Source organism: Ictalurus punctatus, chromosome 5 (assembly GCF_001660625.3).
Source record: "Ictalurus punctatus breed USDA103 chromosome 5, Coco_2.0, whole genome shotgun sequence".
Taxonomy (NCBI): domain Eukaryota; kingdom Metazoa; phylum Chordata; class Actinopteri; order Siluriformes; family Ictaluridae; genus Ictalurus; species Ictalurus punctatus.
In genome coordinates, this window is record NC_030420.2 from 5207596 (window position 1) to 5224083 (window position 16488).

A 16488-nucleotide genomic window follows, 5' to 3' on the forward strand; every position below is an offset into this window, starting at 1 on the left:
CTACTCTTTTACGATAAGTGTCCTGTGATTTTTAATGACCACAGAGAGTCAGGACCTGGGTTTAATGTCTCATCCAAAAGCCATGCGTATAAGAATACGCCAGTGAATGCCACATCGATCCAAAAGAATCCAACCGAAAAGCTAGCTGGCATGCTAATTGTTAGCTACTTAACGTATCTTTGCTGAAAAGTTGAAATTTGATATCCACGTTTATTATCAACATTAATGATAATGTGTTGTGCACATTGTTTAGCTAAGACTACAGGGCTAAAGCAATACTGCTTTTCCCACGTTAAGCTAATACTGGTAAGCTAGCAAATATATACCAGCTGAAACGGAGAGCAGAAGCATTTTGTATACATTTTCTTTTTCATTTCACTGTCATGTATTGTTGAAGTAATTACTTCAACAATGATCTGACTGTCTGCTTTTACTGACACCCAGATGGAGTAAATTCATGACTGACTGGCATTTTACTGAAATCTGACCTATATAGCAAGAATAACCCTGCATGGGGGCTTGGAATAAGTCAACTGTCCACTCATGTGACGAACATGTGGATGAAGACAAAATGTTATTAAATGTGAAAAAAAAAAAATTTTTTCAACATTAACCAGTGAGTCTACACTGGAAATAATTATATCTTAGCCAGTGAGCACACTATGCTAGCATGTTGTGTTTTTCTATTAATATTAATAATAATAATAATAATAATAATAATAATAATAATAATAATAATAAAAGATGGGTATACAGAATTCTAAAGCTGACACCACACCACTGTTTGCCCTCACCTCAGCTCATTCTGATGGATCTCCACGATCTTGCGCTCCAGTTTGAGGCTCTGTTTGGGGAACATTTTGAAGTCGCTGATATAGTCGGCCGGGTGCTCATCTACATCGTAGTCGCCGAGTTCAGCTACAAACCAGCAGGTAAATCATTCAGAATGACCACAACACTGATCAAGGCATTTATCTACAAGGTGAACACATTAGGTCTGATTGCTTTCTCTGTGGGTCATATTTTTACTCACGGGCATAACCACACATTCTTTGGGGGCGTCGTGTTCCCCCCCAATGTTGCGGAAATACCAATCTGCCCCCCCCCCAATATACAGTACAAAATATTTTCTATATGTCCCCATTTAATGAACCCTGCCAACTGATCTGTCTTCATTTTCTTCATCTATTCTATATTTTTATGTCGATTCCATTTTTAATATATTTCCGTTCGTTAAGGAAAATAGGTGTGCGCCCCCCCTCCAATTGTACACTTGGTTGCGCCCATACTCAACGCAAGTTTGTTATATATTTTAGCAGCTCAGTCTGTAAGAAATGGAGACAGCAGCCAAGCGTAGAAAAGTGCAGCACAACATACGAGCTTTTTTTCAGACAGTAAGTAACTAGATACCTAAATACTAGGTAACCTTAGTTTAGTATAGAAGGCATCATACCATGGCTTGGTTTGTTCTTAAGAACGTCAATTAACTTTTGATATTTGTACACCCATGAAGTAGGCTAGGCTAACGTCAGTTCCAGTTTTTGACCATTAACGTTACATTCACTTGCATATCCTCCCGCCGAGTTCATTGGACCCCCCCCAATGTCCATACCATGGTTATGCCCTTGTTTTTACTGTATTGAAGCTAATCAGCACAGAGAGATTGATTTAAAACAATCCTAGCCTTTTAAAAATTTCTGTGTTGCTACGCTGTGCCGTGTAACATGACAGGAAAAAGATATTTGATAAATGTCGGACATGACTCACAAACCTCAGTAATGGCTCTGTAAATGTCACGCTGTAATGTTCTCATTACAGAACAGTTTTCAAACGAGGACGCTTCGTATTTTAACCTAGTAACATTAGAGTGCCTTTTAGACTGTATGCACTTAGCCCTGTTTTTCTAGCTGCTGTCTTTGCTCCGATTCTTTTTATTTTATTATTTTACAGTCTTGCAATGTGACATTCATGATGATGGCATCACATAGAAGCTAAACAGTCTACTTTACACTAATGCACTAATGGTTCTGTGTAGCTAGAGTTCAGGGTTGGTTCTGAAGAGTTGCAACTAGCTAGCTAGCATAAGAGTGCAGCATCAAGTCTGCTGTTTATGTTTAAAGACAGCTGTTGAATAAATGACAAGAAAATGTTCAAACTGAAAATCAGGACATGATAAGTTTGCCACAAACTGAGAAAACTGTATTTCACAGTTGAACCAAACAAAGCTAGTTTGCTAACAGTTTAACGTGAGGTAGCATATGAGCTCTTACGCCACAGAATAGTTAGCGGCTAACTTCATCTGAAGCGAGTGTAATTGTGGAAGCAAGAAAATGGGAACAAAGACTAAATCAGATTAGCTACCATAATTTGGCACATAGTTACTGTGATTTGTTTTGGGGTTTTTTCTTAGCTTAGATATAATCATGATCTTTAACTTGAGTATATTTCCATTTAACTGAGTAAACCCTCAGAGAATTTGTAATGGTTTTAATGGTTGTAATGGGAATTGTATTGGTTTTAATGCAAACTGTAATGGTCCCTGTGGGTCTCTACTGGTAATTTGTTGCCTTCTATTGGTGGGATGTTATGTCTAGTGGATACCAATAAGGGTCAGTAATGGTAATGGATTTAACGGTTAGACGATGGTCTGTAGAGGTATTTGTTAGAATTTATATGATGGTTTCTATTTTTTTCAGCAGGGTGAAAGGTGCTTTAATTTTTTTTTTTTACAAATATTTTACAAGTATTTGAATTAAAGTAAATGATTAAAATGAAATATTTCATACAAATTCAAATCATTTTGCAACTATCAAATTAGTAGAGGGAAAGTTTTATTCTGCTTTTTAAAAGTGCTAACTAACGATGTCTTGTGGGAAGAACTTCTCTCATCCCCTCTATCTTTTATTCATTGTTAGTCCTGTTAGCTTTTTAGCTAAACGTTTCCTTTAAAGAGTGATCATGCAACATTACCCTGCACTATACAAGCGCCAAGATAAGCGGCATCGGCGAGCGGACACAGGAGCCGGCCGTGGTACAGGTCCCGCTTCAGCTGCAGGTACAACAGGTATCTGAGAAAGACAGAAAAAGGAAGCGTGTGGGAAGTTTGCAGAACGATACACAGACGAGTGATTCAGAGCACAGTCACACTGGCTGGCCTTTCGCGAACAAAGATTTCAGGTCTACTGTAAAGAGGCGTTACCATGAGAACTCTACCCCAGGAAACAGTTACCATGGAGACATGCCTTTGGACTAAAGGAGAAAACATCTGCAGCAATGACGATGTCACATGACTTGTTACCGAGTCCTGTAGAGTGCAGAACGTCTCGAAAACTCTTAACGCACCCACATAAGAGTAAGAAGTCCGCTTCTGTTAATATCCTTCAGAAGAACTGTATTTACTTCAGAAAAGACGTAATCCACCATTTCATTCCACATAGGACCTCCAGGACTCCATGATTAGTAACAAAAACTTATAGCCATCATGTGAGTATTTTAAACACACCAGTTTATGTGGGTTCGGAGATCAAATCCATAAAAAGAGAAAAAAGAAAGTCACTGAGATTTAAAAAAAAAGAAAAAAAAGTAAACATGTACACGCTAGGATCACCGTGTTCCCCTGCACAGGGCAGCAGACTTGGGTAAGAGTTATGGCCCGTGTCTGTACATTACAAATTATTTGGAAAATATTGATCTTTTGTAAGGAATAAGACACTTATGGGCATGCTGTTATAGGAAAATAATCAGCAGGGGGATGGTGTGATGCAGCCTGATGCAATGCCACCCCAACGTTGATTATGTTCCCATGGCATCATGGCATGAGAGTTTTAATCCTATTATACCACTGCAATTTGATAACGGTTAGATTTTTCTATTTATTAAAGAATGTCATCCTTTTTTTTTTTTTTTTTTAGGTGTTTATAATTGCACGTAAGGTTGAATATAATATGAAATATAAATAGAAATATAGAATTCTTGAATATTATTAAGCCACAACGTTTGCACTCAACTGTATATACACGTGTCCAACTAATGATTTTCTGGTTCCTCGTCTTTCACGGACACAAAATATTCAAAAGAGAATATGAAAGTTAGTGTCTGGGTCTTTAACGGGAGACTTTAACGGGAAACGCTGTGGCGCCGTTCACCTGCATACAGAATGTCCAGCCTCTTACACACTCACCCATACACACCCATACACACAGACACACACTCACCCAGCGCTCTGACGCTGTCTAGATGCTTAACATAAAAGAGAAAAGGAAAGATGAAGCGAGACATGGGGAAAGGGGGAGGAATAAGAGAAGAGAGGATGAGAAATGAAACGAGGTCAAGAGAGCACCGTAATTAATGATTGGCGTTTCTTATCTTCACAGCTCAGTTGGTGAACATACACCAGGGCACCCTGCTGAGAGAACCAAGCTAATGAGTTTGTCACACTACAAGTGTGTGTGTGTGTGTGTGTGTGTGTGTGTGTGTGTGTGTGTGTGTGTGTGTTAGGGTTAGGACAAAAATTGTGTCCAAGCTCGCTTTTAAACATCGACCTCTGATTTAAGTACATAAGCCTCTTAACACAAGCGCTTCTCTGTTATTGATCTCCAGTCTAAAGCAAATCTACAAAAAGGCTCAAATCAAAAACTTTTCAGACGGCATCCGCAGGAAAAATCTGCTTCTACCCGGGCCAAAAACCCGTGTCGCTGTCATTTCAAAGCTCTTCATATACTAAAACGCTAATATCTTTGTTAACGTGCTCTCTCGAAGTGATCCAGAAAGTCCGATATTTCAATAATCGTCGGAGCCCACTGTTGTCTTAACCTTTTCCCAATTACCTGGTCAGTTCCTCCTTGATCTTGATGGGTTCCTGGGGGTAGAACTTCACCCGAAAGCACATGGTGTACGGCTGCTGACCTGCAAAATAACACGGAACAGGAAGCGATAAAAGTGAAACAGATTAGAAAAACACAGAACTCGATAAGATGCAGAGAGACAGTGACGGAAAGCAGTGAGGGAAGGTAATGTAGAACTCTCTGGCGGAAAAAATGATGATCCTTGCTTCAACAGTTTGCTGACACGCTCCTATACCTGTACAAAGCACTCGTTTACTCATTCGTCTTGCCCAAATGTAAATCCCAGCAAACAGGGGACGTCCCCCGGACGTTGCGAACGTCCACTTAGGTCTGCATTTGGTCCGGTTTATAACGTTCGCTGGTGGACGTTCCGAGGACGTCAGAGGATATCAAATCATATCACTACTGAATGTGTTCATTTCAGCGAAAGTCCCCTAATCGTCCCGAATGGCCGCTGGACGTCCTGTGAACGTCCAATTGAACATCCGTAGGACGTCAAGCGGGCCCTACAGATGGACGTCCGGGGCACGTTTGTAGAGGCCATTTAGGGGACGTCCTTGGGACCTTTTTTTGTCAGCTGGGATGAAATGGCAAATGTTGCATTGCATACTAAATATGTTGTTTAAAATAATCATGGAGTACTTGAAATGGCAACCAATTACTGTATGAATACAGTAGGAACCCCGTATCCGTAGGGGATAAGTTCCAAGCCCCTCAGCCGATTGCCTGAAACCGCGGATAGTAGCGAACACTATATACTGTAGCGAACACTATATACACTATATCCTCTTTTTTCACAATTTCACAAGTAGAAGTTTCGTTCTTACCGCTTTACGACTTCTCTTTGGCACATCTAATTTGCCAGCATCACTACTCTTGCACTTTGGGGGGCATTATTAAGCAAAATAAGGCTTACTTGAACACAAGCACCGCGATACCGTAAGAGTTGATCTGATAACGGAGACGGCTACTAAGTGAGTACCGCCTGGGTAGCGTATACAGCTCGGATACGCTGGACCAAGGGATGATTAACGTCCCGGGCGGGACCGCACCAGATTTCATCACCTTACTCAGAACGGCGTGCAATTAAAATATAATGTTTACTGGAATTTTCTATTTCATTTTTTTCGGACCGCGGTTAAGTGAAACCGCTGTAACTGAAACTGCTGATACAGGGTTTTTACATATACTGTATATTATATATATATATATATATATATATATATATATATATATATATATATATATAAAGTGTATATGTACAACTGTGATGTGTACCTGAGACTACTGATTCATTTTTCTCAAGCCAAATAGCGACTTTTTTTTTTTTTAGTTCAGTGCTGTTTACTGCTCTTTATAGAAGATTTCTTTAAATGTAGAAAACATTTCACTTCATGCAAAGCATCTTTGTTAAGAAATGCATTACAGCATTTCTTAACACGTGCCTACCCGACTTTTGAAAGCAGTAAGTAAACAGACTTACATTTCATCTGCTTGACCACGGGTTTGCTGGGGTCCAGCCAATGCTGTGAGGAAAACGAAAGCAGAGAGAGACATTCATGTGACATTCATAAAAAAAAAAGACTCGAACCCTAAAGTATATTTTGTGACACAATCCCACTGCCTGTTTCGCACAAGTGCATGAACAGTTCGACATAAATGTGTGTGAATAATTCAGCATGACGCCGAGAGATTTCCCGCTTGACTGAGGAAATGTTGCCGCACAAACCTCGGCGTATAAACGCATAGAGAGCATTCAGGACAAGCGTGTCATGGCACGTGCTCGAAGAAATATCGGGGAACGGTGGACGCTGCGGTTTTAGAGGACATCCAGGCAATAATACACTTAGGAACATGTTAAAGAACGCAGTGGTGATGATTACCACATGAGAATTATTATGAGAGAAAATTCATCAACGCCTTCTGATCAGTCAGATTCGAGGATTTAACAGTGCTCTGGTATAAACATGAATAAAACAACATGTGAATGCAATTGTGTGTATGCTTACTTGCACAGCTTCTACAGCCACGCGCTACTTCAGTGTGTGTGTGTGTGTGTGTGTGTGTGTGTGTGTGTACCCTCTGCTTCTCAGGATCCACGTATCTGATGCCAAAATAATCCTTCTCCAGCAGACTGTAGTGGTTACATACATGATCCAGCAGGAACTGACCTTTTGTGTCTCTCTGCAGAAAAGAGAATAAAAAAATGAGACGGATCCATAATTAGACTATCGATACAGGAAGAAAAAAAACATATATAACAACCAAAACACACCCCAGGTAAGGTTGTAGCTGATGTACAGGAAGTGAAGCACTGACATTGTCAGCAAGTCCTGTGTGTCTACAGTAGTGTTATTCACAGTGACAAATGCACTCACACATGCAAATGTATAAGAATTCACATAAAGTTGTAATGGTGAAGGATAGATTAGGGATGGAGTAAGTGACTGTACCTTTTCTTATGGCTTCTTCATTTTCAAACTGAAAGAAATGTAAACTTTACATTGCTTTTGTTACTCACTGTGGTTGAGGCTTGATTTTTTTTTTTTTTTTTTTACGCTTGACAGGCCTGTCAGTCTCACTGAAGGAGGTACAGCCTTTGTGTCTGACAGTCCCAGTGAAGGAAACATGGCCTAAGTGCCTGACAGTCTCAGTGATGGAGGTGTGGCCTCTGTGCCTGTCAGTCTCAGTGATGGAGTTGTGGCCTCTGTGCCTGTCAATATCACTGAAGGAGGTGTAGCCTTTGTGTCTGACAGTCCCAGTGAAGGATACATGGCCTAAGTGCCTGACAGTATCAGTGAAATATGTGTGGCCTCTGTGCCTGTCAGTCTCAGTGATGGGGGTGTGGCCTCTGTGCCTGTCATGCTCATGTACGTACACACTGACCCTCTTCACCGCACTAAACACATTTTCTGCCCATGCATTAGCATGGCGTTTTGTGAAAGTGGGTTGTTCTCTTGTTCTATCTGGGGTTTCAGCTGAGTCAGGAGGCCGTACGTGCTCAAGCATGCAACTTTACACTGCACACAGCACCGCCTCGGGCTGTCTGACCTTGCTGTCATTTTCTCGAGAGTAACCACAAACCTGAGACGCTGAACCGCTAAATGCACCTCGAGGATGAGTTAAAGCCGTCCTTCATATAACCGCCATCATCCTGATCACAGCTCGCTGGATGTGATTTACACGCGAGGACACCTCGAGCTGCTCTTCACTGCGCATTGTTGACCTTGTAGCTTATTACAGAAGCTCATGATGTGATATAAAGTCAGGAAACCATTCTAGTGGAAAGGATACTGCTGTACCTGAATTGAAATGCCTGATTGTGTGGCATAAATTAGGCTTATAACAAAGGAAGTGCTGACATTTTGTACGGCCTGGCTGTGATAGCGAAACGGCGACTCCTCGACTACATTACATTAACATTTAAAGTGGTTTGCACAAGTATTCACCCTCTTAAACCCTTCCACATTTTGTAGTGTTACAACCTGAAATTGAAATGGATTTAATTGGGATTATATGTCAGGGATTTAAACCAAATAGCCCGTAATATTGAATTTGGAAATATTGTTTACAAAATGATTAAACAAACATTGAGCAAGTATTCCTTCTTGCAACTGAATAAAGTCCACATTGTTTAGAATTAAAGTGTCATGTAAACTCAGTATAAATACGCTTGTTCCTGGAAGACCTCAGCATCAGGGGGGACCAAAACAAGGAGCAATCAAAACTAACAATTATTTTCATAACTGATTCATCGGCTGAATAATTACTTCGAATTAATCGTATTAAAATTTCACGTCAGACTAAAACTTTACATTAACACAACCGTTTGTCCGTGTATATAAATCACTGTATATTTAACTAATATATTTAAAACAGAGTTTCACTTTTGACCTTTGATTACTTTAGTTACATTTTTGTTGTATGTTTTTCCTGTTAGACCTACCTGGAAAACATTGTTTATTTCATTTAATCTTTGATACTGTCTCTATGGTGTTGTGACTTCAGCTGTTTGTTCATACAGATGTGTTCAAGCAGCTCTGCTGAATGGACAAAACATTTCAGGACTCGCACCTGTAAGCAATTGCTGTTGTCAGTCTCAAACAGTAATTGTGAACGCAGCCATAGTAAACGCCTTTCCTAATAAGGCCTAGATTACATAAATCTTAACTTTTGTGATAATAGTTATCATTAGTTAAAAGTTCATACATTGATTTCATGTTGAAATATGTCACTGATATGATATTATATATATATATATATATATATATATATATATATATTAATGTTGTTTTGTTTCTCAGGAAGAGGCAAAGTTGTGTGTCAGAGTTTTTTTCATAAAAAGGATGCCACTGATATAGTTTTGATATACACATAAGTTTGTGCTTGTGCATCACTGTCGTGCTTCCGTGCTACAAAAGCTCCGCTTTGTAAAGTTTGCAGGTTACAATCTTCGCAACATTTAATATAAAATGCTCCCATGCCTTAGAGGACTTGGGTCGCACACCTTTTTCCGCTGTCACTTAACGATTACGCCTCCGTCTGATGGTGATTAAGGTCATGTTGGGTATAAAAGATAATTCTGACAAACAGTAAACTGAAGAAATGTACCATCGTTGACTTTGGATATTCTGCTAAAGCTAACGCCATCTCATTACGTGCGTTGACAGCATGTGCCATCGACTAGGAAGCGGCTTATACTTCTGGGTGGTAAAAAAAAGCTAGTGTTCCATTTGAGACGATACCACACTTCTAAAATTCATACACTAGATGGTAGTGTGCATAGTGCATAGTGTAAGTGTACAGTACGTCATTTGGGACACAACTTTGGTCTGTACTCTTCGATGTATTTTTTCGGAACAGAAATAACGCAATGAGTAAACGTACCCCGTGCCGTACGCAGTCCAACTAAGATTCGTTGAGAACTATTTTCATAATCGATTATTATCGATTATTATCAATTAGTTGTTGCAGCTCTAATCAAAACAAGTCCAGGGTTATACAAAAGTATCAATCGGGGTTTGGTTAAAAAGAAAAAAACAATTAACCCAAACTTTGAAAATCCCGCACCATTAAATCCATAACAAAAAAATGGAAGGAAAACAGCACAAACATGACTCTACCAAGAGGAGTCCTTCCACCAAAAAATCAGTGACAAATCACGTCAAAGAAGCAAACAAGAGGACAAAGGTAACTAATGATAAAGGAGCTGGAGAGATCCACATCTTGAACGGGGTGAATGGTTACACAACCAACAACACATGTCTGCTTTGTTGTCTAATTAATGAAAATAATGCCCCTCAAATATTAGACATATTGTGTAAATCAAATGGTAAAAATACCAATCAAGTCGATTTCAATTCCAGGTTGTGGCACTACAAAATGTGGAAAAGCTCCAGGGGTGGGGGATGGGCGTATGTGTGAATACTTATTCATTGCAAGTCACTGTACATACATATCTGTCTCCCTTGCTTTGAACAAGTAACATCGTAGACCAACAAGTCAGTGCCCTAGTTAGAGATTTTCTCCATAATTAATACACGCATGGCATATCAATTTTGAGTGTAACTAAGCAGAAATGAAGAAGCATAGGCCAACAAAGGCTGTGTGTTAATTGGATGAGTAGAAAAGAGTAAGCGAGCAGTGGAACCTGTTAATGTCCCACAGAGAGAGAGAGAGAGAGAGAGAGAGAAAGAGAGAGAGCGAGAAAGAGAGAGAGAGCGAGAAAGAGAGCGAGAGAGAGAGAGAAAAAGATGGCGCTGTGGGGGATGGGACTGATATTGATTTTACTGACAGAGATGGTATGATGTGACAGAATTACGGTTCAATTGAGCAGAAGAAAAGAGGAAGAGAGGATGGTAAGGAAAGACAAAGGCCAATATAAACAGAGAAGTGCTGACAGAAATGATAAAACAGCTTCCAGGACATATACACACATAGAAACGTCAATACGGGAAAAAACATATGTTTTGAAACCATCCACACAACACCGTTTTTGCTCTTTTCTTTTCTTCTATATCATCATAGCTGTCACTGTTTACAGAAAATAAAACCCCAACATTTGGCTTCATCAATTTCGCTCATTGCGTACTTGACTAATGGTGTGTGAAAGATGACCCCATTTGATGCCACCTCATTCGAACAAATGGTGCAGTCTGTCCTTGATCCAGATATATAAGTCCTGGTCAAAGTTAAACACCTGGGGGTGTGGTACTGATGGAGGAGGGCTGGTGTTGACTGGAGGGTGGAGAGAAATGATAGATGATGGGAACATATATATAAGAACAAGGCTGGGATGGTATAGAGGGTGGCTGCTTGGCCAAAAAGAACATATTATGATTATGCAAATGAATTTGCACTTGAACTATTAATTGTTTTTTTAACCCCCTCATATTGGCACCCTGTCCAGGGTGTACCCCGCCTTGTGCCCAATGCTTCCTGGGATAGGCTCCAGGTTCCCCGTGACCCTGAAAAGGATAAGCGGTATAGAAGATGGATGGATGATTGGATGGAACCCCCTCATTTCCAATTTGTTTAGGGATTCATTGTTACCGATAGCAATCCATCAAATAGCGCTTATCCTACACACGGTCGTGAGGGAACTCGGGGCACAAGGCAGGGTGACCTCTGGACAGGGTGCCAACCCATTGCAGGGCTCAATCACACACTACGGACAATTTGGAAATGCCAATCAGCCTACAACGCATGTCTTTGGATTGGGGGAGGAAACCGGCATACCCCCCGAAGCAAACTCCACACGAGCAGGGCGGAGGCAGGATTCGAACTCCCAACCCTGGAAGTGCGAGGCAAACGTGCTAACCACTAAGCGACCGTGCCCCCCACTGGCATCAATACCGTGCTCATTTAAAAAATACTTAGATACCAACATCCGATACCATATGATACGCGACCTAAGCCTAGTGTAGGTTTACTTAAGTACTCGTAGGTTCAATTAAGAGCCGACATGAAATGCAACTACAAGTGAACTCAAGTAAACACATGGCATCATGTGAGTAATATGTGGGAAACAAACCCTGATGTTTTCACCATCTGCTGTCACCGTAACGTTAGCAAAGAGACACTTTATTATAATCGTGAGGTTTCAAAAATCTGTTCGAACAAATGGCTGGATGCTGGTGTCCTGAAAAAGCATCACAGAACAGATGGACATCTGAGATTTTAATTAAGATTTTTTTTAAAACAGCCTTAAAAAAAAGCAAGTCTAATCACAGTAGCATCCTTGTAAATAATGATTACAGACGACATCAGCTAGCTAGATGACTAAGGCTTCACATCTAGCTCGGATTCATTTGGAAATCTGTTCCGAAAAGCCGCATTAGAAAAATACCCAAAAAGGAATATAAAATGAGAATTTCTTCCGAGAGCTGAGTCGCGCTATTGGCTAAAGATCTGTGCTACAGAGATTAGATGGTTGTGAGGTCAAATCTCAGGACTTCCAGAAAGCCCTTGTTGCCTTCTGAAGCAAGACCTTTGATCTTTATTATTTATAATAGTGTTCTAGTGCACACAACCACTAACTTTTCACAGGAATATAGAAAACAAAGCACCAACTGGAGCTTTTCTTCAGTTATCAAGCCTGTGAGAAGTTCAAAGTGAGGAAAGAAAAAAAAATGTCTGTTCTCACCCTGTGTGCTAAATTCTTTATTCAAGGTGATATCACTCTTACTATAAGCCCCAGGGAGAAAATCCTGTATGGCTGGCAAGACATCCCAGTGAGTGTGTGTGTGTGTGTGTGTGTGTGTTTACGAGGTCACTTGTCCCCACTGGCTAAACATGCTGCCGTCACTTAAAATATCTATCTCTCTCTCACACACACACAAACACACTGTCGCTGCGCTGCCCCAGGTGATGTACAGAAGGCATACACATTCTCACACACACACACACACACACACACACGGTTCACTGTAAGTGATGCAAACTGTATTAAACCTCTCAAAAATATTTATATTCTACACCTTTCACGGTACATGATTTTTTCCTACACATTATTATACGAAAGCATCTTTCAGCTACACACAATCCAATCCATCTGCCCTCGACTCAACATGCACGCCACGTCAGTGAGCAATCATTCATCACAAACCCCGCTCATCACTCGTCTGTCCTCCATCCCTCCGTTCATCTCCCTCCCTTTTCCCAACGTACAATCCTTCATCCCTTCTCTTCATCATAGCGGAAAATCATCAAAGGACTCGGTGGAGGATAAGAATAGCGTGACGTCTATTTATATCCTGACGAAAGAATGCCTGTACAGCAACACAGAATACGTGCGTCTCCTCTCAGGACGTTCTCGAGGAGAACAAGAGAACGCGAGAGAGGGATACGTTTCTGCAGATGAGGCGATTTGGACTGTGTGAAATCTGAGAAAAATAAAAATAGAAATGTTTAGTCAATGAATCCGCTCCGACGGAAAAGCTGGGACAGCAAGACAAGGAAGGACAGGTCACACTGTCAAGGTTCTTGTGTTTAAGTTGCCCCATGTCCAGAACTGGCACAGCAATCCATTTCAACGCTTGAAAATGTTTGCAGTTTTGGAACTACATAGAACAAAGAGTCAACCCAAGATTACAATTAATACACAACACTAATCTCACGTAAAACTTTCATAAAATATTGACATTGTTGCAGCTGGTAGTCATTTGTAAAGCAGTTCACCAAAACCGTTGTGGCTGGAGACATTTAGCTAACATTAGCTGACATGGACCACACGTCTCATTTCTCGAGATACAGTCTACCACATTTTGAAGGGTGAACACAGTGAGGTTCAATCAGATCAAATGGACACAAATCTTCATAATGTAGTACAGAATCGGTAGCGCGATAACATTATGCAGGTGTAGCATAGTGAAACCAATGATATTTACTGATTTATGTTCGAATCCGAGTAGACAGCTAGAGGGCGCTAGTCACTGTAATTAAATTAATATACAGTTGTGTTGGAGAAGACGTTGAGAAGTCACTAACGAGTCACCTCTTTCTAAGTTATAACAGTACAACGTTTACACGATAGCAAGCAACATATGATAAGTTCTTTTCAATATACATGTGTGACACAGAACCGGAATTTCAGTGAAGGGGACATTTAAACTGAGGTTTTTTCTCTATTCTATGCAAATTAGGTAGGATACTGTAAAGTGACAAATCCAAACCATTGGCTCGGTTGATTCCTCGGAACAAATCCTATGCCGCAAGTGTTCTGGCGTTTCTTCGGTTCCTCGCTCACAACTTTGTTGCCAGATTAGCAAAGCTAATCCAAATAAAGCTAATATGCAAATCAAACAACCAATCTTCACACTGATTTGTGCATAATGTACAAACTGTATGTTCTTCCCGTGCTTCGGGGGTTTCCTCTGGGTACTCCGGTTTCCTCCCCCAGTCTAAAGACATGCGCTGCAGGATGAGTTGGCATCCTGTCCAGGGTGTCGCCTGCCTTGTAACCCCGAGTGCTTGGGATAGGCTCCAGGCTCCCCCAAGACCCCGTGTAGAATAAGTGGTATGGATGGATGGAGGGATGGATTAGTGCATAATGTAATTTGTGTTAGCTTTTAGAAGCTACTATCATTTCTAAATGCATATACACAGTGTACTCCAACACGCAGATAGGTTCATTTTTGCCACCTGTATTCAAATCAATTCTGCATCCTGCGCCATGATCAGCTGGTTCATACTCACACGTCCACCAGTCCGCCAATCAAGAACTCGTTCACATGACCATAACGGCGACACAGTGACAGAAACATCAGAAGTACTTTTGGAGAAAATGCTTTCGCTGGATACTTAAGTCAATTTGAACAGCCTAGCCATGTGAGTATATAATTAGTGGACTTGCTTGTACCCTTCCAATCTGAGAAGAGGAAATGGGAATCATCGAAATACAAGAGACCGACTTTTTTCAGAAGACTTTTGGAAATAACATTGCTCTAAACAATTCCTTTTGCTCTAAACAATTCTCATAGTTTATAATAAAGTATTGATGGATTTTAAGCGTGCACCACCAATCTCGTGAACGGATGCCCTGAGCAACTCTTTTGTCTGAGGCCTACTTTTGTTATCTTGTGCAATCCGCTTTTCCGTGAACCCTCTTACGTAACTGAAGCTGGTCGAACAACGTACATCACAGTCAGATGTTCCCGTTCCCATGTTGACCGTTTTCATTTGCCACACTCCCTGATGCTTACTGTATGCTTGCTGAGTCAGACAGAACCTGGGAGCGGTTCCAGTTAATGATGAACTGGGAAGACTATGTGGCCTACTGAGACAGGAGTGTTTCTCATAGCTAAACATTGCCTCCCTTTGATACAAGGCTCAAAGAAAACTGACAGAACAGTCCTTCTATTACCGTGCCTTGTATAAGTATTCACCCCTGTTACTGTGAAAGCCCTAAATCACTCCTGGAGCAGATCAGATGTCAAGTAATTAGTTGAAAGGAGTCCATCTGAGTGCAATTAAAGTGTTACGTGATCTCAGTGTAAATACACTTTTCTAGAAGGCCTTGGAGTTTGTTGGGGAACATATTGAAGAACAATGAGTTAATAAAACAAGTTCAGGGCAATGTTCTGGAAAAACTTATGAATTACATGAAATCCGAACATCCCATAGTGCACTATTTGATCTATTATTTGAGAAAATGGAAAGAACATGGCACAACTGCGACAGAGAAGGCTGTAAACCAAAAACCGGGTAATGCCAATCATTCGCAGAGTTTCAATAGTTTGGTGTTCTATTCTTTAAACATCCTCATATCTGATGATAGCCTAGTCGAACATCATCCCCAGAGCATGGTGAAAGAATGTGAAGCGTGGTGGTGGTGGCATCTTGCTGACAGCTACTCTTGGCCTGTGAAAGTATTGGAATAGGCATCACAAAGAAACCTGACCTGAAACCCATAGAACATTTGTGGACTGAACTGAAAATCCATGTCTGAGCAAGAAGGCCCACAAACCTGACTGAGTTGAACCAGTTCTGTCAAGATGAATGAACAATATTCCAGCAAAGCACTGTGAGAACTCGTGGAAGGCTACTCCATGCATGCCACTGAATACTAACGAAGTGTATGCAAACTTTTGACCCATTGAAAATCTTGAAGAGTTTGAATGTCTTTAGCCTAGGTATATGTAAACTTTTGGCCCCTCAACTGGGGGGGGTTTCTCCCCCAGTCCAAAGACATGTGTTGTAGGCTGAACAGCAACTCTAAATAGTCTGCAGTGTGTGAATGGGTGTGTGATTGTGCCCTTCCAGGGTGTCCCCCGCCTTGTGCCCTGAGTCAGGCTCCCCACTACCATGTGTAGTGTAAGCGGTACAGAAAATGGATGGATGGCTGAATGTATGGATGGCTTCAACTGTAGGTACAAGCTGAACACAGCTCCCCAAAGACACATAAAACCTGGTATTCTCTCTTGGACTCCGAGCCACAAAGACTACACACCGATCATCCATAATGTTAAAACCTCCGACAAGTGAAGTGAATAATATTGATCACCTCACTACAATGGCACGTGTCAAAGGGTGAGATATATCAGCCAGCAAGTGAAGCAAGTCAGTTCTTGAATTTGATGTCTTGGAAGCAGGAAAAATGGGCAAGCGGAAGGATCTTTGACAATTGTGATGGCTAGAAGACTGG

The 16488-nt window shown here is 40.9% G+C and overlaps 1 protein-coding gene across 2 annotated transcripts in view; it reads right to left on the minus strand.

The window, feature by feature from the left end:
* frmd3 (FERM domain containing 3) overlaps positions 1–16488 on the minus strand; it is a 40606-nt gene that overhangs the window by 20337 nt on the left and 3781 nt on the right. For both annotated transcript variants that reach the window (XM_047155441.2, XM_017467173.3), the window contains exons 2-6: positions 6924–7028; positions 6328–6370; positions 4827–4905; positions 2971–3068; positions 795–918 (exon numbers count right to left, since the gene is read on the minus strand). In XM_047155441.2, the coding sequence (XP_047011397.1) occupies positions 795–918; positions 2971–3068; positions 4827–4905; positions 6328–6370; positions 6924–7028 (449 nt within the window). The remainder of the gene's footprint in view (positions 1–794; positions 919–2970; positions 3069–4826; positions 4906–6327; positions 6371–6923; positions 7029–16488) is intronic.